General features: G+C 71.3%; 2 protein-coding genes across 2 annotated transcripts; one reads left to right on the forward strand and one right to left on the reverse strand.

Annotated features, from left to right (window-relative positions):
* The first annotated feature begins 674 nt into the window (after positions 1 to 674).
* On the forward strand, positions 675 to 13,922 carry LTN1 (listerin E3 ubiquitin protein ligase 1). Its single transcript, XM_029082553.2, has 31 exons — positions 675 to 807; positions 2,815 to 3,018; positions 3,105 to 3,203; positions 3,296 to 3,526; positions 3,681 to 3,733; positions 3,879 to 4,059; positions 4,206 to 4,379; positions 4,918 to 5,108; positions 5,263 to 5,410; positions 5,604 to 5,918; positions 5,976 to 6,347; positions 6,448 to 6,492; positions 7,014 to 7,203; positions 7,457 to 7,696; positions 7,818 to 7,971; positions 8,119 to 8,269; positions 8,357 to 8,540; positions 8,633 to 8,792; positions 8,909 to 9,013; positions 9,202 to 9,344; positions 9,631 to 9,766; positions 9,849 to 9,993; positions 10,105 to 10,312; positions 10,408 to 10,648; positions 11,204 to 11,278; positions 11,521 to 11,707; positions 12,609 to 12,780; positions 12,878 to 13,098; positions 13,207 to 13,401; positions 13,500 to 13,667; positions 13,768 to 13,922. Exons 1-31 carry the CDS (start codon positions 766 to 768, stop codon positions 13,828 to 13,830), a joined length of 5,193 nt encoding a protein of 1,730 aa, XP_028938386.1. The 5' UTR covers positions 675 to 765; the 3' UTR covers positions 13,831 to 13,922.
* An 891-nt stretch (positions 13,923 to 14,813) lies between these two features.
* N6AMT1 (N-6 adenine-specific DNA methyltransferase 1) lies at positions 14,814 to 17,597 on the reverse strand. Its single transcript, XM_029082208.2, has 6 exons — positions 17,412 to 17,597; positions 15,754 to 15,840; positions 15,552 to 15,642; positions 15,346 to 15,429; positions 15,113 to 15,254; positions 14,814 to 15,019 (listed from the first exon to the last, which is right to left on the reverse strand). The coding sequence occupies exons 1-6, from the start codon at positions 17,567 to 17,569 to the stop codon at positions 14,907 to 14,909; spliced, it is 675 nt and encodes a 224-aa protein (XP_028938041.1). The 5' UTR covers positions 17,570 to 17,597; the 3' UTR covers positions 14,814 to 14,906.
* Between the last annotated feature and the right edge of the window lie 4,597 nt (positions 17,598 to 22,194).

Here is a 22,194-nt window from a genome sequence, read left to right on the forward strand (position 1 = left end):
CCCCTGTGTCTACCCCAGTGCTTCGAACAGTGCTCCCGCACATAGGAAGCGCTTCACAAATACCCCACATCATTAAGGAACACCAACATTCTCATTATCATAGTAAGCGTTGATGAAGCACCAACATTCTTACTATTACAGGAAGCATTTAAAAAATACGAACATGATGATTATTACAGTAAAGGTTCAAGAAACACCAAGCGGGGGGGGGGGTGGGGGGATTAAAAAAAGCGCGCAGGCGCAGTGGGTGCGTGACACGTCTCCCCTCCACCCCGCACGTGCGCCGCCCCCGCGTCCACGTGCCCCCCACGCGCGCCCCGTCCCCCTCGCGCGGCGCCAGCCAATCCCGAGGCGCCGTGGCGCACGCGGCGCGGGGGGGGGGGGGAGGAGCCTCGGGCCCCGCCCCTCGGGGAGGGCGCACGCGCGGCGGCAGTTCCGGGAGGGGAGGGCGCACGCGCGGCGCCAGTCCGAGAGGGCGCATGCGCGGCGCCAGTTCTGGGAGGAAAGGGCGCAGGCGCGCCGCCAGTTCCGAAACGGCGCATGCGCGCCGCCAGTTCCGAAACGGCGCATGCGCGGCGCTAGTTCTGGGAGGGAAGGGCGCACGCGCGGCGCCAGTTCCGGGAGGGCGCGCGCGCGGCGCCAGTTCCGGGAGCGCGCACGCGCGGCGCCGCAGCCCCGCGCGCCGCTTCCGGGTCCCGAGGCGCGGCCGGCGAGGAGCGGGGTCGGAGGTCGGAGGTCGGAGGTCGGAGGTCGGAGGTCGGGGCCATGGGCGGGAAGAACAAGCAGCGGACCAAGGGGAACGTGAGGGTGAGACGCCCCCCCCTCCCCCCCCTCTTCCCTCCCCCCCCGGCCGCGCCCACCCTCACCTACACGCTGTGCGCGGCGCTGCGGCGGGGCCCGGGCCGGGAAAGGCAACAGCCGGGAGACCCACGTGGGGCCGCCTCAGCATCCTGGGCCGCCCACGGCGCTCACAGCAGGGCTCTGCACGGAGGAAGCGCTTAGAGCAGGGCTTTGCACATAATAAGCGCTTAGAACAGTGCTTTGCACATAATAAGCGCTTAGAGTAGAGCTTTGCACAGAGGAAGCGCTTAGAGCAGGGTTTTGCACATAATAAGCGCTTAGAACAGGGCTCTGCACAGAGGAAGCGCTTAGAGCAGTGCTTTGCACATAATAAGCGCTTAGAACAGTGCTTTGCACATAATAAGCGCTTAGAGTAGAGCTTTGCACAGAGGAAGCGCTTAGAGCAGGGCTCTGCACATAATAAGCGCTTAGAACAGGGCTCTGCACAGAGGAAGCGCTTAGAGCAGGGCTCTGCACAGAGGAAGCGCTTAGGGCAGTGCTTTGCACATAATAAGCGCTTAGAACAGTGCTTTGCACATAATAAGCGCTTAGAGTAGAGCTCTGCACAGAGGAAGCGCTTAGAGCAGGGCTTTGCACATAATAAGCGCTTAGAGCAGGGCTCTACACAGAGGAAGCGCTTAGGGCAGTGCTTTGCACATAATAAGCGCTTAGAACAGTGCTTTGCACATAATAAGCGCTTAGAACAGTGCTTTGCACATAATAAGCGCTTAGAGTAGAGCTCTGCACAGAGGAAGCGCTTAGAGCAGTGCTTAATAATAATAATGTTGGTATCTGTTAAGCGCTTACTACGTGCCGAGCACCGTTCTAAGCGCTGGGGTAGACACGGGGGAATCAGGTGGTCCCACGTGGGGCTCACAGTCTTCACCCCCATTTTACAGAGGAGGGAACTGAGGCACAGAGAAGTGAAGTGACTTGCCCTGCACGGAGGAAGCGCTTAGAGCAGGGCTCTGCACAGAAGAAGCGCTTAGAACAATGCTCTGCACATAGTAAGCGCTTAGAGCAGTGCTTTGCACATAATAAGCGCGTAGAGCAGGGCTCTGCACAGAGGAAGCGCTCAGAGCAGTGCTTAGCACATAGTAAGCGCTTAGAGCAGTGCTTTGCACATAACAAGCGCTTAGAAGGGGGCTCTGCACAGAGGAAGCGCTCACAGCAGTGCTTAGCACATAGTAAGCGCTTAGAACGGGGCTCTGCACAGAGGAAGCGCTCGGAGCAGGGCTCTGCACAGAGGAAGGGAAGTGACTTACCCAAGGTCACACAGCCGACAAAGTGGAGGGGCGGGGATCCGAACCCAGGTCCTCAACAAGAAATACCGGCGGCAGGCGTCCAGCGCCCACCCCGGGCGAAGCGCCGTTCCGCGCGCCGGGGAGGATACGGGGCGGTGAGGCGGTCCCACGTGGGGGGGGAGGGGGGGGGGGTCCCGGTCTCCGTCCCCATTTCACAGAGGAGGGGACTGAGGCCCGGAGAAGGGAAGGTCACAAGGCCGCGGAGCCGCACACGGGCGCATCCTCACGTTGGCGTGCGGCGCTCGGGTGTTCGCGAAGCGCCCGCTACGTGCCGAGCGCCGTTCGTGGGCGCCGGGGGAGATCCGGGGTCATCGGGCCGTCCCCGGCTTCGTCCCCGTTTCCCGGATGGGGGGACCGAGGCCCGCAGAAGCGAAGGGACGCGCCCGCAGCCGCCCGGGGCGGGGACGCGAACCTACACGCGCAGGCCACCCCCCCCGAGGGCGACGGCCGGGACCCGGCGGTCCTCCTAGAGGAGCCGCGGTGGCCCAGCGGCCAGAGCCCGGGGGGGGGGCGGGGGGCGGGGGGTTCGAATCCCGCCACCCGTCGGCTCGGGCCGCCTCGTCCGGGCGACGGGGACGTCGTCCGGGACCCTTCCCCCGGGACCCTTCCCCCGGGCCCCGCCGCGGACCGTCCGAAACCGCCCCCCCCCCCCCCCCCCGTGTCCCGGCAGCCGTCCAGCAGCGGCCGCGCGGCCGAGCTCCTGGCCAGAGAGCGGGGGACGGTCCCGGGCTTCCTCGGCTTCGGGACGTCCCCCGGCGAGCCGGGCTACGTCCCCGCCGTCCAGGGGGCCGAGGAGACGGACGGCCCGGTGGAGGCGGACTTCCGCGTGGTCCTGCGCAAGCTCTCCAAGAAGGACGTCACCACCCGACTCAAGGTAAGCCCGCCGGGCGGGCGGCGGGTCCGTCTCCCCGCGGCCCGGGCGGGCCCTTCCCCGGCGGCGTCAGCCCTCCCGCCCCGCAGGCGACGCAGGAGTTCGGAGCCATGTGTCGAGAGCGCGACGCGGAGACCGTCAGGGGAGTCCTCCCGTACTGGCCCCGGATCTACTGCAAGATCTCCCTGGTGGGTCCGGCGGGCGGGGGCGGCGGGGGGGGCGGGGGGGGGGGCCCGGCCCCCCGGGACGGCGGCTGCAGGGCCCGCGTGGCTTCGCGCAGGATCACGACCGGCGGGTGCGGGAGGCCGCCCAGCGGGCCTTGGAGAGGCTCGTCACCAAAGTCCGCAAGCACCTGGCCCCTCACCTCAAGAGCCTCATGGGCTTCTGGCTCATGGCCCAGTGCGACCCCCATCCGCCCGCCGCCTCCGCCGCCCGCCTGGCCTTCGAGGCCGCCTTCCCCCCCGGCAGGCAGGCCGACGCCGTGGCCTTCTGTCTGGACGAGATCCTCGGCGTGAGCGGGGGACCGGGAGGGCGGGGGGGGCCGGGGGGGGGTCCCGGGGGGCGGGGGCGCTCGGTCCGGGGAGGGAGGGGGGCGGCCGGGGAACCGCCCGCGGGGCCCCGCTTCACCGGCCCGCCCCGGCGGGCCCCCCTCCCCCCCCCGGCAGACGCTGCGGGACCACCTCCTGAAGGAGACCCCGGACACCGTCAGCGATCCGCAGTGAGTGCGGCGGCGACCGGACCCGCGGAGGGGGCGAGGCGAGGGGAGGGCCGGCCGACCCGGGCCGCGGTCCCGGAGGCGGGAGGATCCCCGCCGCCCCCGCCCCGGTCTCCATCCGTCCGCGCTCCTCTGGTTTGCCTCGGAGGACCGTCCCGGAGGAAGAGAGGAAGACCAAGTTCTTCCGGATTCTGACCTGTTCCCTGTCGGCCCTGAAGAGGCTGCTCGGCCTGCTGCCGAGCGCCGAGGTGGGCTCCGCGGAGGACAAGCTGAAGCCCCTCCTCTCCCAGGCCAAGTTCTGGAAATACGGCAGACACGAGGCCCCTCAGGTCTCTCCGCCGCCCCGCCGCCCCCCGCGCGTCCGTCCCGGGGGGCGGGGGGCGGGTCCCGGGGCGGGCGGGCGCGTCCGGGGGCGGGCGGGCGGGGGGCGCGCGGGCCGCCGGCCGGGAGAGCGACCGCCGCGTCCCCGGCCCAGGTGCGCGCGGCCTTCTTCGAGCTGGCGTCGGCGCTGTGCCGGCACGCGCCGCGGACGGCGAGGGAGCGGGCGGCCCGGCTGTGCCCCGCCGTCCTCCTCGGCCTCGACGACGGCGACCCCCTGGTCTGCCCGGCCCTCTGGGAAGCCGCGCTGTACGTGCCGACCGTCGTGGAGGTGAGATCGGATGCCCCCGACGCCGGACCCCCGGGCGTCCCCCTAGCCGGGAGGGGCGGCGGGGGGGGGCGGGGGTCTCACCTCCCCCACGGCTGCCTCCGGCCCGTCGGTGGGTAGTACTTCCCGAGCGCTCGCTCCGCGCGGAGCTCCCTACCGAGCGCGCCGCGCTGGAGGAAGCGGCGCAGCCTAGCAGGTAGATGACGCGCCGTGGACAATAGAGATGACGACGGCGTCTTCTTAGGCGCCCGCTCGGCACGCCGAGCAGCGTGCCGAGCGCGGGGGCGGGTACGCGATGGCCGGGTTGCCGCGCGTGGGTGTGAATCCCTCGCGTCGGCCGGGCGGCCTCGCCGGGCGACCCGCTCGCCCGCGCGTCGCCGGCCTCCCCGTCTTTAAGACGGGCACGGAGACCGCGGGCCCCGGGGGGGTTCGGGAATCGACCCGGAGCCGCCCCGGCGTCGCCTCGAGGCCGGGGTGTCGGTTGCCTCCGGCCCCCGCCCGCCCCCCGACCGGCTGCGCGTGGGTTTTTTCCCCCCGCCAGGACTGCTGGAGCCACGTGAACGCGTGGAAGGGCGTGTTCCCCAAGCTGTGGGCCGTGATGCGCGAGGGCGGCCGCGGGCAGGCCGCCGTCGTCCACCCTCACCTCCTGCCCCTGCTCAGCAAGATCCCCGCCTCCGTCCTGGAGCCCAGGCTGGAGTTTTTCCAGAACTTCTTCACGTCCCTGGTCCGGGGGTACGACGGCTCCGGCCCCTCGGTCGCCGCCGGCGGGCCCCGGGGGTCCGGTCCTCCCCGGGTGGAGCGGGCGACCGGTCGGCCGGGGGGACGTCCCCCGGGCGTCCGGACCCCGCGGGCCCAGCGCCTCCGTCCGTCCGTCCCCCCCCCCCAGGCTGTCGTCGTCGGGGGCCGCGGCCAGCCCCGCGGAGCGGGCCGCCATCTTCGCCGCCTTCGCGGAGTGCTGCCGCTTCGTCACGCTGCAGAGCCTGGGCGCCGCCGACGAGGACCGGGCCCTGCGCCGGATGCTCGTCGACAGTCAGGTGCTCGCCCCGGCTCCCGTCCCGTCCCCGGGGGGCGGGGATGGAGTCCGAGCCGCTCCTCGGCGGTCGGGGGGGGGGGGACCCTCCGCCCCGCCCGCCCCCTCTGCGGCCGGACGCCGGCGCCGACAACGCCGCTGAGCCGGCCTCTCCTCCCCCCCCTCCTCTCCCTCCTCCCTCCGCCGCTCGCTTTCAGCTGGTCCCTCTGGTCGGAGCCGGCCTCCGGGACGCGCGATGGCAGAACGGCCCGCTCTTCTCCCAGACGGCCGGGGTCCTGAGCGCCTGGGAGGCCGCCGCCGAGAGCCCCGGGGAGGGCCCGGAGGCCGCGGCCGCGGCGGCGGCCTTGAACGGAGTCCTGTCCGGCCTGTGGGAGAGCCTGGCCCGCCTCTGCCGGGACGTCGTGGCCCCGCCGGAGGCCGAGGCCGCGGCCCTGGCGGGCGTCGCCGGCCTGCTGCGGGCCCTCCGGGCCCCCGGGGCCTCCCCGGGGGCGGGGGGCCGGGCGGCCGGCGGGGTCCGCTTCGCGGACGGGCCCGGCCCCGGGGGGACCCCCGAGGGGGAGGCCCCCGGCCCCGCCCGGCCGGGCCCCGTCTCGGCCCGGCGGGAGGCCCCGCTGGAAGCCTCGGTCTGCCGGCTGGCCGCCCTGAGCCTCGCCCTCGTCGAGGAGCACGGGTCCGGGCGCCACCTCGCCTTCCTCGCGGCCCTGCTCGACTCCTGCCCGTCGGACGCCTTGTTCCGGGTGCTGGCGGGCGAGGAGGGCGGGGACCCCCCGGCCCCGGGGGCCCCCGGCCCCGCCGTGCGCTTCGTGGAGCGGAGGCTGCCGGTCTGGCTGGGGGCCCGCCCGAGCGAGGAGCTGGACGTCCTGGTGGACCTCCTGTTCGGCGCCCTGCGCCGCTGCGGCGGCGCCGCCGAGAGGGCCGGCGTCCTGGACCGTCTGACCCAGGTAGCGCCCGGCCTCCCTCGCTCCCGCGGCGGGTCCCCCGGGGGGGGCGGAAGGCGGGCGGCTCCGGTCCCTCAGCGGGCCCGGGTCTCTCCTCCCGCAGGCCGAACCGCAGCGGGACGAGCTCCTCCTCCGGATCCTGCGGAAGGTACGGACCGACCCCCCTCCCCCCCCCCTCGCCGGCCCGCGTCCGGCCGGGGGGGGGCGGGAGGCGCGGGGCCCGGAGGCGGGGCGGCCGTTGGATCTCCGCGACGTCCCGGGAGGCCCGCCCCGCTTCACGGGGGATCGCGCCGAGAGCCCGCGGGGGGACGGGAGAGTAGGCGGACGGGATCCCCGGTCTTCCGGAGGGGGCGGCGGGTCACTCCGACGACCGGTCCGGGGAGCGGCCGAGTAGAATACGGACCCGGGGGCCCGATCCGGGCGCCCGAGGTGACGTCGCGGGGAGGACGCGGGGGGGGGGGGGGATCGGGGGAAGCCCGGAGGAGGAGGCGCGGTTTCGGGGAGGGCCTCGAAGTGGGAGAGAGCGGTGGTCCGGCGGACGGAGGAAGGTCCGGGCGCGGGGGAGGGCGGGAGAGGTCCGTTGGGCGTCGGCGTGACGCCCCTCCCCTCCCCTCCCCTCCCCTCCCCTCCCTCCCCCTCCCCTCCCCTCCCCTCCCCTCCCCTCCCCAGGCCCGTTCCGGCCCCGCTCAGCTGGCCTTAGTGTCCGCGTGGCTCCCGGGAGAGGTCCTGGGCCGGAGGCTGGTGGCCCTGGCCGCCCTCCTGTGCGGGGAGGCCCCGGAGGCCCCGGCCGTCCCGGAGGATCGCGCCCGCCGCGGGTGGGCCCTGCTCAGCCTGGCCCTGTGCCCGCCCGCCGGATGCGGTGAGTGCGACCGACGCCCCGCCCTCCCCCCGGACCCTCGCCCGCCTCTCGGCGAGGCCCGGTCTCCCCGCGTCCCGCCCGGTCCCGCCGAGCGGGCGCGCGGGACGTACCCGTGCGTACGGAGCGCCGTACCGGGGGGCCCGTCGGGCCCCGGCCCCCGTCCCCCGTCCCCCACCTCACCCCGGGAAGGGCCCCGGGCCCCGCGGGTTCACGGCGGCTCGGCCTGGGGGGGGTGGGCCGCCTCTCCCCGCAGGCGCCTGGATCGGAGCCGTCTACGTCTCCGGGATCCTCGACCGCCTGCGGGCCGCCCTGGCCGGGGCCGAGGTCCCCGGCGCCGCCGAGGACGGCGGGCGGCTGCCGTCGGCCGTCTGCGACCTGGCCTCGGACTTCTTCCGCTCGGCGGGCGGACGTCCGCTCGCGGCCCCGGCCCAGGAGCTGCTGCTGACCGTCTTCCGGCTGTGCTCCCGGGCGTCGGTCGTCGCGCGCCCGTCCGGTGAGGGGGTCTCCCCGGGGCGGGCGGGGGCCCGCGCCCGTCGCCGGCCGCGGGGGCGGAGGGTCGCCGGGGGGAGCCCCCCCGCCCCTGACGCGCGCGGCCCCGCGTCGCTCGGTTCCAGACCCGCTGGTCCGCCGGCTGAAGGAGGCGTGGCGGTCGGGCCTCGACTCCCTGGCCCCGCGGCTGGGCCGCGGCCACGCCCCCGGCGCCTTCCTGCCCTCGTCGGCCCAGTGGCTCAAGAGTCGGGTCCGCTCCTCTCGGCTGGACCTGAAGAGGTGAGCCCGCTCGGCGGGGAGGGGGGCGCGGGCGGAGGGCGCGGTCCCCGCTCCCGCCCCGGCCGGAGGGGCCGGGGGGGGGGGGCGGCCGGGACCGGACCCGGGGCGGGGGGACGTTCCCGGGGCAGCCGGCCGGCGTGCGTGTAGCCTTCAGGCGCTGCTGGGTCCGGCCGGGGAGATCCTGGAGAGGCTCCTGGACGCCGGCCCGCCGGCCGCCTCCCTTCTGGGCCTCTACCTGGAGCGGGTGCTGCCCGACCCCCGCCAGTGGACGGCCACGCGGCGGACGCTGGGCCTCCAGGTGCGCGCCGGGGCCGGCCGGGGGCGGCGGGCGGGGGGCGGCGGGATGCCGGGCCGGCGTCGCAAGAGCCCGTCCCCTGCGTCGCAGTGGTGGCGCCGGCCCCTGCTGGAGGGGCGCTTCTCCTGGGACCCCGAGGCCGCGGGGCCCGACCGGACCGCCGACCCGCCGGCCCTCCCCGGTCACCTGTGCTGCGCGGCCCTGGCCGGGGCGCTGCTGCTGCCGGCCCTGCGCCGCGCCGCGCCTCTGCGCGACGGCCTCGCCCGGGAGACAGGTGCGCACGGCGGGAGGGGGCCGGCGGGGAGGGGCGGGCCCTCCTCCGGCGGGCCGGGCCGGCGCGCTGACGGGGCGCCGCCGGTCCGCTAGTCGCCGAGATGCTGTACGCGCTGCAGTGGTGCGAGGAGCTGGAAGACCCGCCGGCCGAGCTCCTGGAGTACGAGGCCGCGCTTCGGGCCCTGAACGTCTCTCGGGACACTCTGTGTCAGCTGACCGACCCCAACGGCCTCCTCCCCCTGCTCTTCGCCAGGTACGCCCCGGGGCGGCCGGGGCCGGCTCCTCCCGCTCCGTGTCCCCGTCCCCCGTCCGTCCGTCCGTCCGTCCGTCCGTCCCGGCCCCCGACGGCTGTCGCCTCTCCCCCTCCAGGGCCAAGGCCGACGGGGCCCTCTGGGCTCTGACCGTGGCCCGCCTGGTCCACGCGCGACGCGTCGCCCCCGCCGAAGTGATGCGCCTGTTGGTGACCCCGGACGGGTACGGCGGGCTCCTCCGACCCCGGGGGCTCCGGGGACCCTCGGGACCGGGTGCGGGGGGGGGGGGGGGGGGGGGTCCCTCCCGGATGCTCCCCCGGGGGATCTCCTCCGGTCCCGTCCGGCTCGCCCGGGCGGGGCCCGGAGGGCGTCTTTCGGCTTCCGAAATCTCTCTCTCTCCCTCCCCCCCAGGCTCTTCCCCCTCACCGAAGGGAAGCTGCACACGGTTCAGTGCCTGTTCCCGTTCCTGCCCAAGGAGAACCAGGAAGAACTGGTGGTCCACTGCGCCGCTCGCCTTCTCACCTGCCCGGAAGAGAGCATCTGCCAAGTTCACGGTCAGTGGGTCGGGGCGGGGAGCCCGGGGGCCGGGCCTCAGCCGGAGACCCCTCCGGATCGCGGGCGCCGACGAGGCGGCCCGGCCCCCTCCCGGTCTTCTCCTTCCCCGTCCCGCCCCCGCCCCCTGGGGCTCGCGCCCGGGGAGGGGAGGGCGGCGGGCGTCGCCCTGCGCGGGGCGCCGGGAGGGGCTCGCTCGGGCCCTCCCGCTTCCCGAAACGGGCAGGAGAGCGCCCCGGGGCCGTGCCTACCCGCCCCCGCCCCGCCGGTGACCGGGGTTCGCTCTAGGGGGCCTGGGCTACCTGGCCGTCGTCAACTCCTGCCTGAAGACGGCCCGTTTGGACGGAAAGGAGAGGGAGCACGGGATCCTGAAGACCGTCCTGTCGTGGAAGCACCTGGACCGGGAGATCTTCCTGTTCGGCCGGTAGGCGGGGCCGGGGCCGCCTCGGGCCGGGAGGGGGATCGGCGTCCCCGCCGCCTTCACCGCCGCCCGTCCGCGCCCGCAGCTCTCTGAGGGGCTGCGGCTCGACCCTGGTCCGGCTGAACGTGGAGATGATCCGCTTCTTCTCCCTGCTGCCCCGGGACCGCGCCCTGCCCTGGACCAACAACGAGTGGGACTTCGTCCTGTGCGCCATGCTGTCCTGGCTGGAGGTGAGGGGGCCGCCGCGCCCCGCCGCGCCCCCCCCCGGCCCCGGGCTCCCCGGACGCCGCGGCGGGGGCTTCCCCGCGGCTGAGCCGCCCCCGGCCGGGGTCTCCCCGCAGAGCACGTGGGAGAGCCTGCTCCCGGACTCGTCCCCGCTGGTCCACCTCTTCGCCTGCCTCAGCTGCGACCTGGCCAGCACGCTGAGCGCCCACTTCCAGGCCGGCGCGCCCGACGACCGCTTCCCCGGCCACCTGGCCGACGAGTGGCGGGACTTCTTCTCCGAAGGCATCCACCGGCTGCTGCTGCCCCTGCTCGTGGAGCTCACAGGCGAGTGGCCGCCGGCCGGGGGGGGGCCGGGGGGGCCGGGGGCCCCCGCCGCCGGAGCCTGACCCGGAGTCCGGTCCCCCCCCCGCCCCCGGCAGAGGAGAGCGCCGAGCAGCCGGAGACGCCCTTCCGGACGGCCACGCTGGAGTCCCTGGGCCACGCGCTGACCTTCGTCTCGCGCGCTCAGCTGCTGGAGCACCGGCTCCCCTCCCGCCTGCTGCCCGAGCAGAGGAGCAACCTGCCCGGCCCGCTGCAGTCCCTGCTCAACACCCTGGCCCCGCTGCTGCGGCGGACCCGGGACAGGCCCGTCCAAGTCACCGCCTACCACATGCTGTCCAAGTGAGCCCCCGTCCCGCCCGCCGAAGCGCGCGGCCGACCCCGGGGTCCCGCGGCGGGCCCCCCGGCTTCCAGGCCGGTCCTTTGTCCTCCGGGCCGGGCCGCCGCCCCGCCGGGGCGGGTTCCCGGCGCTTCTCTCCCGACAAAGGAAGGGTCCCGGTTAAACTCGCACCGGGTGCCGGGCGCCGTCCCGAGCACCGGGTGGGCGGACGGACAAGCTGACGCTATCAGCAGCCGCCGTCCCCGACCCGCGGGTTCGCGGTCTCGACCCCCGGATTCCAGACGAGGTAAACCGAGGCCGGACAGGCGGAGGAGCCGGGAGGGGGACCCGGCGCCCTCCGACCCCCGGGCCCGCGCCCCCGTCCGCCCCAGGGAGCCCGCCACGCCGACGTCACGCGGGCCGGTCCGGCGGAGCGCGATGGCGACGCCTCCCGCCGCCCCCGCCCCGAAGCCGGGTCCGGCCGGGGGGGCGGGGGGCGTCTCGCGGGTCGGCGCGCCCCCCCCCCCCCCCGCCCCGCCTCCGCGGAAACGGAAACGGGCGGGTCTCCGGCGTCCCAGGTTGATGGCCGACCTGCCCCAGTTCGACGCCCAAGATCTCGGGTCCTACGGCGACGAGGAGGAGGAGCCGGCCCTGTAAGCTTCGCGGCGGGGCTCCCGTCGGTCGGCCCGAGACCCCTCCCGCCCGGCGGGGTCCCGGCCGGCGCCCCCCACCGCTCCCGGGCCGGGGGCGGCCCCCCGGGCGCCGTCCGGCCGCCTCCCCGGGCGGGGCCGGGGAGGCCTCCGCCCGGACGGGGCGCGGCCACGGACGTCCCCTTCCGGGAAAGACCGGGGCGACGGCCCGACGGGCGTCCTGACCCCCGCGCGCCGCTCCGCAGGTCCCCCCCGGCCGCCCTGATGTCCGTCCTCGGCTCCCAGGAAGACGTGCTGGACGACATCTTGGACTGCGTGCCCGTCGGAGAGGCGGTGGCCATCCGGCCCCGGAGCCCCGAGTTCGGCCACGTCCTCGGGTACCTCCTGACCTGGAAGCTGGTCCTCACTTTCTTCAAGGCGGCCTCCTCCCAGGTGGGTGCCACGGCCGGGCGGGCCTCGCCCCCGGGGGAGAGTCGCCCCGCCTCCCCGGGCCCCCGTCTCCTCCTCCCGAGCCCCCCGGGCCTCGCGCCCTCGACGGGTCCCGCGGGGAGGAGGGCCCCGAAATAGAGGCGGGGGGGACCGACGGGGCGGGGCGGGGGGGCCGAGGCCGGAGCCGGCGACCCCGGGCCTCGAGGCCGGAGGGACCCCCGAGGCAGGCGGGCGCCGAGCGGACGGCGCCCCGGTCGGGGAGTCCGGACCCCCGGGGTCCGCATCCGGCTCCGAGCCGCGTCGCTTCACGGCGACGACGGCCGCGGCCCGGCGCTCACCGCGCGCCGGGCACCCGGCGGAGCCCCGGGGCGGCCCCGGAAGCCGACGGGACGGGACGCGGTCCCCGTTTTAGAGAAGCAGCGTGGCTCGGGGGGGAGGGCCCGGGCCCGGGAGGCGGAGGTCGTGGGTTCGGATCCCCACCCTGCCCCTCGTCAGCTGGGTGACCGTGGGCCAGTCACCTCACTTCTCTGGGCCTCGGTTCCCTCGTCCGTAAAACGGGGGCGAAGACCGGGAGCCCCGGGCGGGACCACCTCATTCTCCTGTATCTCCCGCAGCGCTTAGAACGGTGCCCCGTCCGCACGCGGTAAGCGCTTAACGGATGCCGACGTTATTCCCGTCGGACGGCGGGGGCCGTCCCTCTCTGTTGCCGGCCTGTTCATCCCGAGCGCTTAGTACAGCGCTCTGCCCCTAGTGAGCGCTCAGTAAATACTGACTGAACGGAAGAGACGAGGGACTCCCCGTCCGCGAGACGGGACTAAGGCCGCGGGCCCCGTCCGCTCCCATCCGGCGAGGGGGCCCCCCGGGGCCGACGCCGCGCCCTCCTCTCCCCCCCCCCCCCCCCCAGCTGCGGGTCCTCTACTCCCTGCACCTGCGGCGGACCAAGAGCCTCCAGAAGCTGCTGTACCACCTGTTCCGGCTCATGCCCGCCTGCCCCGTCTACCCGGCCGACCCCGGCCGGCCCCCGGCCAAGGAGCCCAAGACCTTCTTCACGGAGGAGCTCCGCCTGGACGTCAAAGGTCAGCCGGGGGGGGCCCGTCCGGGGCCGGGGGGGGAGGGGATCGGGGGGCCGGGGGCCCCCGGCCGGCCTCCAGCCCCCGCCCGTCCTCGGCGCAGGGACGGCGGCCCCGGCCACGCTGATCCCGCACCTGGCCTGCTGGGTCTACCGCGTGGCCCTGAAGGACCTGCCGGCCATGGTGCGGCTCTGGTGGAACGGCTGCGACAAGCGCGTCTTCGGCCTCGTGGACAAGTTCACCAGCCGGCACGTGAGCGGCGTGCTGTCGGCCCACGAGATCGCCTCCGTGCAGTCCAGCGCCCGGCTCTTCGGCGGCATGACGGTCAGCCCCTCCGGCCGGGGGGCGGCGGGGGGGGGGGGCCGGGGCGGGGGGCCGCCGCGCGCCCGGGGGGGGGGGGCCCGCAGCGCGCCCGCTCCCCGTCCCCGGCAGGTCAAGGCCCGCTCGGCCACGCGCGAGGTGGTGGCCACCTACTCGGTGGACGACGTCTTCATCGAGCTCATCATCCAGCTGCCCCCCAACTACCCGCTGGGCTCCGTCGCGGTGGAGAGCGGGAAGCGGGTGGGCGTGGCGGCGCAGCAGTGGCGCACCTGGACGCTGCAGCTCAGCACCTACCTGACGCACCAGGTGAGGGGCGGCGGCCGCCGGCCGGGGGGCGCGGGGGGACCCCCTCCCCGCCCCCCCCCCCCCGGGCCGGCGCGAGCCCCCTCCTCTCCGCCCGCCAGAACGGCAGCATCATGGAGGGCCTGGCCCTGTGGAAGAACAACGTGGACAAGCGGTTCGAGGGGGTGGAGGACTGCATGATCTGCTTCTCCGTCATCCACGGCTTCAACTACTCCCTCCCCAAGAAGGCCTGCCGGACCTGCCGGAAGAAGTTCCACTCGGCCTGCCTGGTGAGGGGACGGGGCGGGGGGACCGGCCCCCGGGGGTCCGGCGGGGGTCCGGCGGGGGCGGGCCGCTCACGCCCCGGCCCCCCCGCCTCTCCCTCCTCAGTACAAGTGGTTCACCTCCAGCAACAGATCCACCTGCCCCCTGTGCCGCGAGACCTTCTTCTGAGCGCCCGCGGGACCCCGCCGGCGTCCCGTCGAGCCGAGGAGGGCGGCCCCCGCCTCACGGCGCGCCGCCCGACGCCTCGGGGGACGCTTGAGAAATCCCGCCGTCGGGGGCGACGGCCCGCTCCGGGGCCCGCCCGCGCCCTCCCGTCGAGAATAAAGTCCCCGTTGACCGGTCGCGGGGTCGGGACGGTCGTTTCTGCGCCTTCCGGGTCGGCCGGGGCGGGGCGTGAACCCCGGGTGGGGGGGTGGGGGCAGCCGCTGGGCCGAGGAACCGCCGCCCGACCCGACCGAAACCCATCTTCCGGACCCTGGCGGCGGGGCCCGGGGAAGGGGGATCCGGGTTCCGATCCCCTCCCCGCCGCCGGCCGGCCGTGGGGCCCCGGTGGAGTCGCCGCGCTCCCCCGGGGCTCCGTTTCCCCCGCGCCATCCCTCCCTGCCCTCCTCCCCGAGGGGCGCGGGAGACGGACCCGGGAGGGCCCGGGTCCCGGTCCCGTCCGCCGCGTGACCCCGAGTCGCCTGACCTCTCCGGCCCTCGGTCGCCTCGTCCGTAAAACGGAATCGAGGGCCCGGCGCCCACGCGGGACGGGGACCCCGTTAAGCCCTCTCTGCCCCGGGGCTCGGCGCACAGTGAGCGCTTAACAGATACCGTCGTCAGTATTTGGACCCCGCGTAGGCCTTAGCACCTAGCGAAAGCCTCAGAAAACACTGCCGTTGGCCCCGAAGAGGCGCGGGACGATACCGCCGGGGGCGGGGACTCCGCGCGGCCTAACGGACGGAGGACCGGGGCTGGGAGTCAGAAGGTCACGGGTTCCGATCCCCTCCCCGCGGGTGGGCCACCTCGCCGGGCCTCAGTTCCCCCATCCGCAGAACGGGGATCGAGAGCGGGAGCCCCACGGGGACGGGCGGCCGACCCCGTCCGCCCGCACCCACCCCGGGGGCTCGGTACGGCGCCCGGCCCGCCGTAAGCGCCGAACCAACGCCACGGTCGTCGTCGTCGTTTATTTCCCCAAACCCGAGAAGCCCCGGCCCGCCCTCCCCGCCGCCCTTGGCCCGGGAGGCTCCGGGGACGTCCCGCCGTCAGCGCCGCGGTCGGCGGAAGCGCAGCACCGACAGGCTCTCTCCTCCCGCCCGCCGGGTCAGCGCCACCGAGCCCGGCAGGCCCGCCGCCTCCATCGCCGCCAGGATGTCCTCTGGAAGCCAAGGACGGGGGGGGGAGGGGGTGTCGCGGGGGGCCCGCGGCCCGCGGCCGGACCCCGCCGCCCCCGACCCGCCTCCCCCCTCACCTGGGTCGTTCTCCCGGACGGTCACCAGGAAGAAGAGGCCGCCGGCCGACAGGAGCTCCGCCGCCGCGGGCAGCAGTCTGTCCGTGACCTCCCGTCCGCGTCGGCCACCCGCCCAGGCGGAGGCGACGCCGGGGCTTCCCACCTGGCGGGAGGCGAGGACGCGCCGGCCCGTGCCGCGGGATGCCCTCCCCCGGCCCCCGCCGCCCGCCCGCCCGCCCGCCGGCCCCTCTTACCTCGTGGGACGGAGTGGGCACGTACGGCGGGTTGAACACCAGGAGGTCCACGGCCCCCCGCAGCCGGGGCAGCAGGCCCCGCACCTGACGACGACAGCCGGGTCCGTCCAGCGCTCGCCACGTCCCGGGCGCCCGAGGCCCGGGGGGGGGGACGCGGCCACTCGCGCGGGGGACGGCCGGCGGGAAGGCGGCAGCCTCGGACTCACCAGGTCCGTGACGACGGGCTGGACGAGGACCCGGTTGCGGGCGGCGGTCTCCAGGGTGCAGGCGGCCGCCTGGGGGTTGAGGTCGGTGCACCTGCGGGCGGAGGGAGCGTCCCGCTGGGTCGGGACCCCCCTCCCCCGCCCCCCGGGCCGGGGGTCGTCCCGCGCCCGCGGCTCCCCGGGGGCGAGGGGACGGCTCACTTACAGGTACAGGGCCCCCGGGCCGATGACCGAAGCCAAGAAGGCCGACACCACGCCGGAGCCGGATCCCACCTCGAGGCAGACCTCCACCCTGGACGGAAGACGGACCGGGGGGGGGACGCTCAGCGCCGGCGGGGACGCGCGGCCCGTCCGCTCGCCGTCCCCCCGGGGCGGAAACGCCACGAGCGGGCCCGGGGTCCGTCGGGGGCTCCTTGCCCAGCAGGGAGGGCGGTCCCGGCCGGTGCCCTCCCTCGTTCGGGAGTCCTCATCGAGCGCCCGCTACGCGCGGAGCGCCGTACCGAGCGCTCGCAGCCGACGGTCCGGCGGCGGATAGGGACCGTCCCCGCCCGGGGACGGGCTCGCGGTCCGACCGAGTCCCGCGGCCCCGGTCGCCGGCCCTCGCCGCCCTTCCGCTGGCCAACGCGAGGCCTGGGGAGACTGGGCCCGGCCCTCACGGTCAGTTGTATTTATTGAGCGCCCACTGGGCGCGGAGCACACGCGACATTCGCTCGTTCATTCAACGGTATTTATTGAGCGCTTTACTACGTGCCGAGCACTGGACCGAGCCACAACCGAACAGGCACATTCCCCGCCCGCGACGAACCCAGCTTCCAGGGCACGATGACGACGACGAGGATGAATCTCGTCGCGGGCGGGGAATGGGTCCGCCGACTCCGTGTACTCGCTCGCTAGATATCGTCGACGGGTGGGAAGGCGAGGGGCCGGGGGGGGGGGGGATCTCCTTGAGATGGGCAGGGAGAGTGTCATCTCTGTCGACTTGAGACTCCCCTGAGCGCTCAGTACAGTGCCTCTTGCACGAGCGGCGCTCAGTAAGCAACACAGCCGCTGACGGGGATCCGGGGGAAAGGCAAGGGCGGAAATATCCAGGTGGTTGCGGGCGGGGATCGTCTCTCTCTGTTGTACTTGGGGGAAGGGGCACGGGCGGCCGAGTGGCCACAGCCCGGGCCTGCACGTCACAAGGTCGTGGGTTCTAATCCCGGCTCCGCCACTTGTCCGCCGCGTGGCCCGGGGCAGGTCCCTTCCCTGGGCCTCGGTCGTCCCGCCTGTCAAATGGGGATCGAGGCTGGCAGCCCCACGTGGAACCACCCGTTTGCCTTCTCTAATGCTATCGATATCTATTGGGCGCTTACTCTGCGCCAAGCACTGTTCCAAGCGCCGGGGTGGGCCCCCGATCATCAGGTGGTCCCCCGTGGGGCTGCCAGTCTTCGTGCCCATTTGACGGATGAGGCCGCTGAGGCCCAGAGAAGTGATTTACCCAGCTGACGAGGGGCGGGATTGGAACCCACGACCTCTGACTCCCAAGCCCTTGCACTCTCCACTGAGCCACGGGGCCTCTCCCGCTTAGCACAGTGCTTTGCACTATTCCACTGAGCCACAATGCCTCTCCCGCTGAGCACAGTGCTTTGCACCTTGCAACAGTGTCTCTCCCGCTTAGCACAGTGCTTTGCACAGTACTTTGCACTGAGCCTCAGTGCCTCTCCCGCCGAGCACAGCGCTTTGCACTTTTTGCAACCGTGCCCCTCCCGCTTTGCACAATGCTTTGCACTTTCCACCGAGCCACAGTGCCTCTCCCGCTCTGCACAGTGCTTTGCGCTTTGCCACGCCGCCTCCTCCCGGCCGCCCCTCTCCTGCCCCGGGTACCCGGCGAGGTCGAGGGCGGCCCGGTCCAGAGCGTCTAGCAGCAGGTAGGTGTCGTCGTCCGGCTCGTAGACCTCGCGGAAGGCGCCGCGGCCCACGGGGGGGTGCGGGGGCACTGGAGCCGCGGGGCGGCCCGACATCGTCTCCTTCCGCGCGCGCATGCGCGCCCTCAAAAAGCCCGCGCAGGCGCGTCGGCAATTAGGCCGCGCCCTCAAGGCCCCCGGCGCATGCGCGCCCTCACGGCACCGCCCCCGACTGCGCACGCGCCCTCTCACGGCCACCTCCCGACTGCGCACGCGCCCTCTCACGGCCACCTCCCGACTGCGCATGCGCCCTCTCACGGCACACCTCCCCCCCCGACTGCACATACGCGCTCTCACGGCGCACCCCCCCCCCTCCCCGGACTGCGCATGCGCTCTCTCACGGCACCCCTTCCCCCCTCGATGGCGCATGCGCCCCCTCCAGGAGCCCGCCCTCGAGGGGCTGCGCGTGGGCGCCCTCTAGGAGCCCGCGCATGCGCGCCCACGTCGGAACCATCCGCCGCCCCCCTCCCCCCCCAGCCGCAGCGCCTTCCCTCAGGCGATGCGCTGCTGCTTCCGCCGCGAAAAGGAGGCCCCCCCCCCCAGGAGGAAGAAAAGCCACAGCAGCGACAAGATTATTATTATGATTAGTGCAGTGCCTGGACCAGAGTGAGCGCTTCACAAATGCCTCAACAATAAACTGCTACATAATCAACAAAGATAATAAAGTTGGTATTTGTGAAGCGCTTACTATGCCACAACAATAAACTGCTACATAATCAATAAAGATAATAAAGTTGGTATTTGTGAAGCGCTGACTAGGTGCAGAGCACCGTTCTAAGCGCTGGGGGAGACACAGGGTCATCAGGTTGCCCCACGTGAGGCCCCCAGGCTTCATCCCCATTTGACAGATGAGGTCACTGAGGCCCAGAGAAGGGAAGTGACTCGCCCACAGTCACCCAGCTGACGAGCGGCAGAGGCGGGATTCGAACCCATGACCTCGGACTCCCCAGCCCAGGCCCTTTCCACTGAGCCACGCTGCATCTCTGATACATAATATTATTCTATTCTAATTGCGATATTATAATAATAACTGGCATTTCATTCATTCAATAGTACTTATCGAGCGCTTACTATGTGCAGAGCACTGTACTAAGCGCTTGGAATGGACAATTCTGCAACAGGTAGAGCCCATCCCTGCCCAGGGACGGGCTCACGGTCTTACAAGCTAAGCGGGTTGGACCCAGTCCCCGTCCCCCGCGGGGCTCACACTCTTAACCCCCATTTTACAGATGAGGTCACTGAGGCCCAGAGAATAATACTAATAATGTTGGTATCTGTGAAGCGCTTACTACGTGCGGAGCACTGTTCTAAGCGCTGGGGGAGATACCGGGGAATGAGGTGGTCCCACGTGGGGCTCACGGTCTCCATCCCCGTTTTACAGACGAGGGAACTGAGGCCCAGAGAAGGGAAGGGACTCGCCCAAGGGCCCGCATAGGAGGCGTAGCGGGGTCGGAATTAGAACCCAACCCCTCGGATGGCCGGGCCGGGGCTCCGTCCACTAAGGCCACGCGGCTTCTCAGCAAGTGGACTCCCGGGACGTGGGCGGGAAGCCCGAAAGGGAGAAACGGGGCACGGAATTCCGAGACTTTGGCAAAAATGGGAAGTCGGGAGAAGTCGCCGACCCGCTGGCCGGCCTGTCCCGACTTGGAGAATTAATTCTTTTAAAGGTTTTCGGGCTTGGGAGTCGGAGGTCGTGAGTTCGCATGCCGGCTCTGCCACTTGTCAGCCGGGTGACTGTGGGCGAGTCACTTCCCTTCCCTGGGCCTCAGTGACCTCATCTGGAAGAGGGGGATTAACCGGGAGCCTCACGTGGGACCACCCGATGAGCCTGGATCTCCCCCAGCGCTTAGAGCAGTGCTCGGCACATAGGAAGCGCTTAACAAATACCGACATTATTATTATTATTATTATTATTATTAATTTCATCCCTCCCGGTGGCCCGATCAAACCCACCCGAGCGGCACCAGAAACGAGCTCACCGCCCTCGGCCGGACGCGGGAGTTATCTTTGGCCGACGTGCCCGCCCCGCGCACGATCCGGTTAATTAGGATTGTTTTTCCTACGTATAAGCCCTCCCGGATGAAGCGTATAAAACGTTTATTTCTACGGCTGACACGGCTCCGTAAAATGTTTTCCTTGGTGTCGGACGACCGTGTTATTGCCAAACGGATCCCGTTTGGATTTCGAGAAATCAGCGGAGGGTGCGGAGGCCCCGTCCGGACGCCGGGCCGGGCCCAACTCACCCTGGGAGACCCCCGGCGACCCCGAGGGCCCCGGACGACCCCTCCTGCTGACCCCCAAAATGGCCAACGTGCCCGGGCGGAGGGAGGCCAGGCGGAAGGGAGGCCGGGTCGGCCCGGCCGGGCGCCGGACCGTTCGTTCGATCGTATTTATGGAGCGCTCGCCGTGTGCAGAGCACTGTCCTAAGCGCTTGGAAGGGACACACCTGGCCACCGGATAGAGACCATCCCTGCCCGGGCTCGCGGTCTAAACTGTTGCCACGTGGCGGACGGCCGCCCCGGGCGGGCTGCGGGCAGGTGCCCCCGAAGAGTCTCTGCCCCTTGTCCGCTGTGTGACCTTGGCCCAGTCACTTCACTTCTCTGGGCCTCGGTCACCTCGTCTGTGAAATGGGGATTAAGACTGGGAGCCCCATGCGGGACGGGGACTGTGTCCGACCTGATTTGCTTGCACTCACCCCGGCGCTCACTACAGCGCCCGGCACGTCGGCGGGCACCCCAGAGAAGAACGGGTTTCTAGTATGTATCGAGCTCTTACTACGTGCCGAGCACCGTACTAAGCGCTTGGAAGGGACAAATCGGTAACAGATAGGGACAGTCCCTGCCCTCCGACCGGCCTACGGTCTAATCGGGCCGTTTTCTACCACCCCGTCCTGACGCGGTCGTGCGATTCCGGGGGAGGCCCAGCCGGATTCGTTCATTCCGGCGGATTTACCGAGCGCTTACTCTGTGCGAAGCACTGTACTAAGCGCTTGGGAGAGGACGGTGTAACGACAAACAGACCCATTCCTGCCCACAACAAGCTCCCAGTCTAGAGGGGGAGACGGACATTAATCTAAATAAATAGATCAATAAATTACAGACATAAAGGATATGGATTTATCCTATATAGGAGAAATTACAGACATATACATATATATATACATACAGGTATGTGCTGTGAGGATGAATGAAGGAGCAAGCCAGAGCGGCGCAGAAGGGAGAGGGAGAAGAGGAGAGGAGGGCGCTGTCAGGGAAGGCTTCTTGGAGGAGATGGGCCTGCAGTAAAGGCTTTGAAGAGGGGGAGAGCACTTGACTGGCGGATATGAGGAGGAAGGGCGATCCAGGCCAGAGGTAGGATGTGGGCGAGAGGTCCGGCGGTGAGATAGATGACATGGAGGTGACTTCCGACTCCCGGGCCCGTGTTCTAGCCACTGTACCTACCCCCAGGCTTAATACGTCGCATAGTGAGCTCCTAATTTATCCCATATCCCGGGGCGGTCGGTCCTCCGACCCCTCACGAGAGGAAGGTGGGCTTCGGGGAGGGGGTGACGTCCGGGGTCCTCCCGGGGCGTTTCCGGCTGGGCCTCCGGCCACGGGGTCTTTGTCCAGCCGGTCTTTGTTTTAGGAAAGGTTCCTCACTTAAATCGAAACCCCGGGGGGATACGGACGGGGGAAATCGTAGCTCCGTCGAGTGGAGCCGGGGCAGCGGGCCCGATTGAAGTCATCCCTTCGGAGAAACCTCGAATGTTCCGGACTTCCCGGCCCGTAACCCGCCGTGGGAGTCCGGCGGGGATCGTGCGGGCATCGTGCGGCCTCTTCTTTTGGGTGTGGGGGCATTGTCTAGCCCGGGACCACTTCGGGAGGTGCGGGGAGAGATATTATTACTCATTCATCCATCCAGTAGTATTTATTGAGCGCTCACTATGCTTACTATGCAATGTGCGGAGCACTGTACTAAGCGCTTGGAATGAACAGGTCGGCATATTCGGGGTTCCTCCAGACGTCGGCTGTCTCTCGGTCTGCGGTGCCCGGGAAGGGCGTTAGGTTCTGCTCTCCCCTCCCAAACTGCCGCCGACTAATGATGATGATAATGATAATACTAATGAGGATGATGAGCAGGAGTTATGTCTGCTATACTCTTCTCTCCTAAGCGCTCAGTAAATACCACTGACTAATACCACTAATAAGTTTGGTACTCGTTGAGCACTTACTATGGGCTAACCAGGGATACAGGAGTCATTCGCTCATTCAATAGTATTTACTGAGCGCTCACTATGTGCAGAGCACTGTACTAAGCGCTTAAGGTAGGTTAGACCCAGACCCCGTCCCACAAGGGGCTCACAGTCTAACGAGGAGTAGGATGAACCTCCATCTTCCAGATGAAGAAACTGAGTCGCCGAGAAGCGAAGGACTTACTGGCCTAAGTTCACCCAGCAGACAGGTGGCAGAGCCGGGATTAGAACCCAGGTCCTCTGACTCCCGGGCCCCGGGCTCGTCCCACGAGGCCGCCCTGCTTCTCCGAATCCCGCTCCTCCTCCCCACTGCCAGAACCAGGAGGGCTGCGGGCCGGGGCCCGGGGCCGGAGGCCGATCGGCTGGGAAGCCAAGTGGGAATAATAATAACGTTGGTATTTGTTAAGCGCTTACTACGTGCAGAGCACCGTTCTAAGCGCTGGGGGAGAAACGGGGTCATCGGGTCGTCCCG

Source organism: Ornithorhynchus anatinus, chromosome 17 (assembly GCF_004115215.2).
Source record: "Ornithorhynchus anatinus isolate Pmale09 chromosome 17, mOrnAna1.pri.v4, whole genome shotgun sequence".
NCBI lineage: Eukaryota > Metazoa > Chordata > Mammalia > Monotremata > Ornithorhynchidae > Ornithorhynchus > Ornithorhynchus anatinus.

Bases quoted from the DNA above. Each gene is read 5' to 3' on its own strand.
- LTN1 (XM_029082553.2), top strand. From the start codon at position 766: ATGGGCGGGAAGAACAAGCAGCGGACCAAGGGGAACGTGAGG. The intron at 5,109-5,262 runs GTACGACGGCTC...CCCCCCCCCCAG, and splicing joins TTCACGTCCCTGGTCCGGGG to GCTGTCGTCGTCGGGGGCCG. The intron at 6,493-7,013 runs GTACGGACCGAC...TCCCCTCCCCAG, and splicing joins TCCTCCGGATCCTGCGGAAG to GCCCGTTCCGGCCCCGCTCA.
- N6AMT1 (XM_029082208.2), bottom strand. From the start codon at position 17,569: ATGCGCGCGCGGAAGGAGACGATGTCGGGCCGCCCCGCGGCTCCAGTG. The intron at 15,841-17,411 runs GTACCCGGGGCA...TCTTCCGTCCAG, and splicing joins GCCGCCCTCGACCTCGCCGG to GGTGGAGGTCTGCCTCGAGG. The intron at 15,020-15,112 runs GTGAGGGGGGAG...CTTGGCTTCCAG, and splicing joins CGTCCGGGAGAACGACCCAG to AGGACATCCTGGCGGCGATG.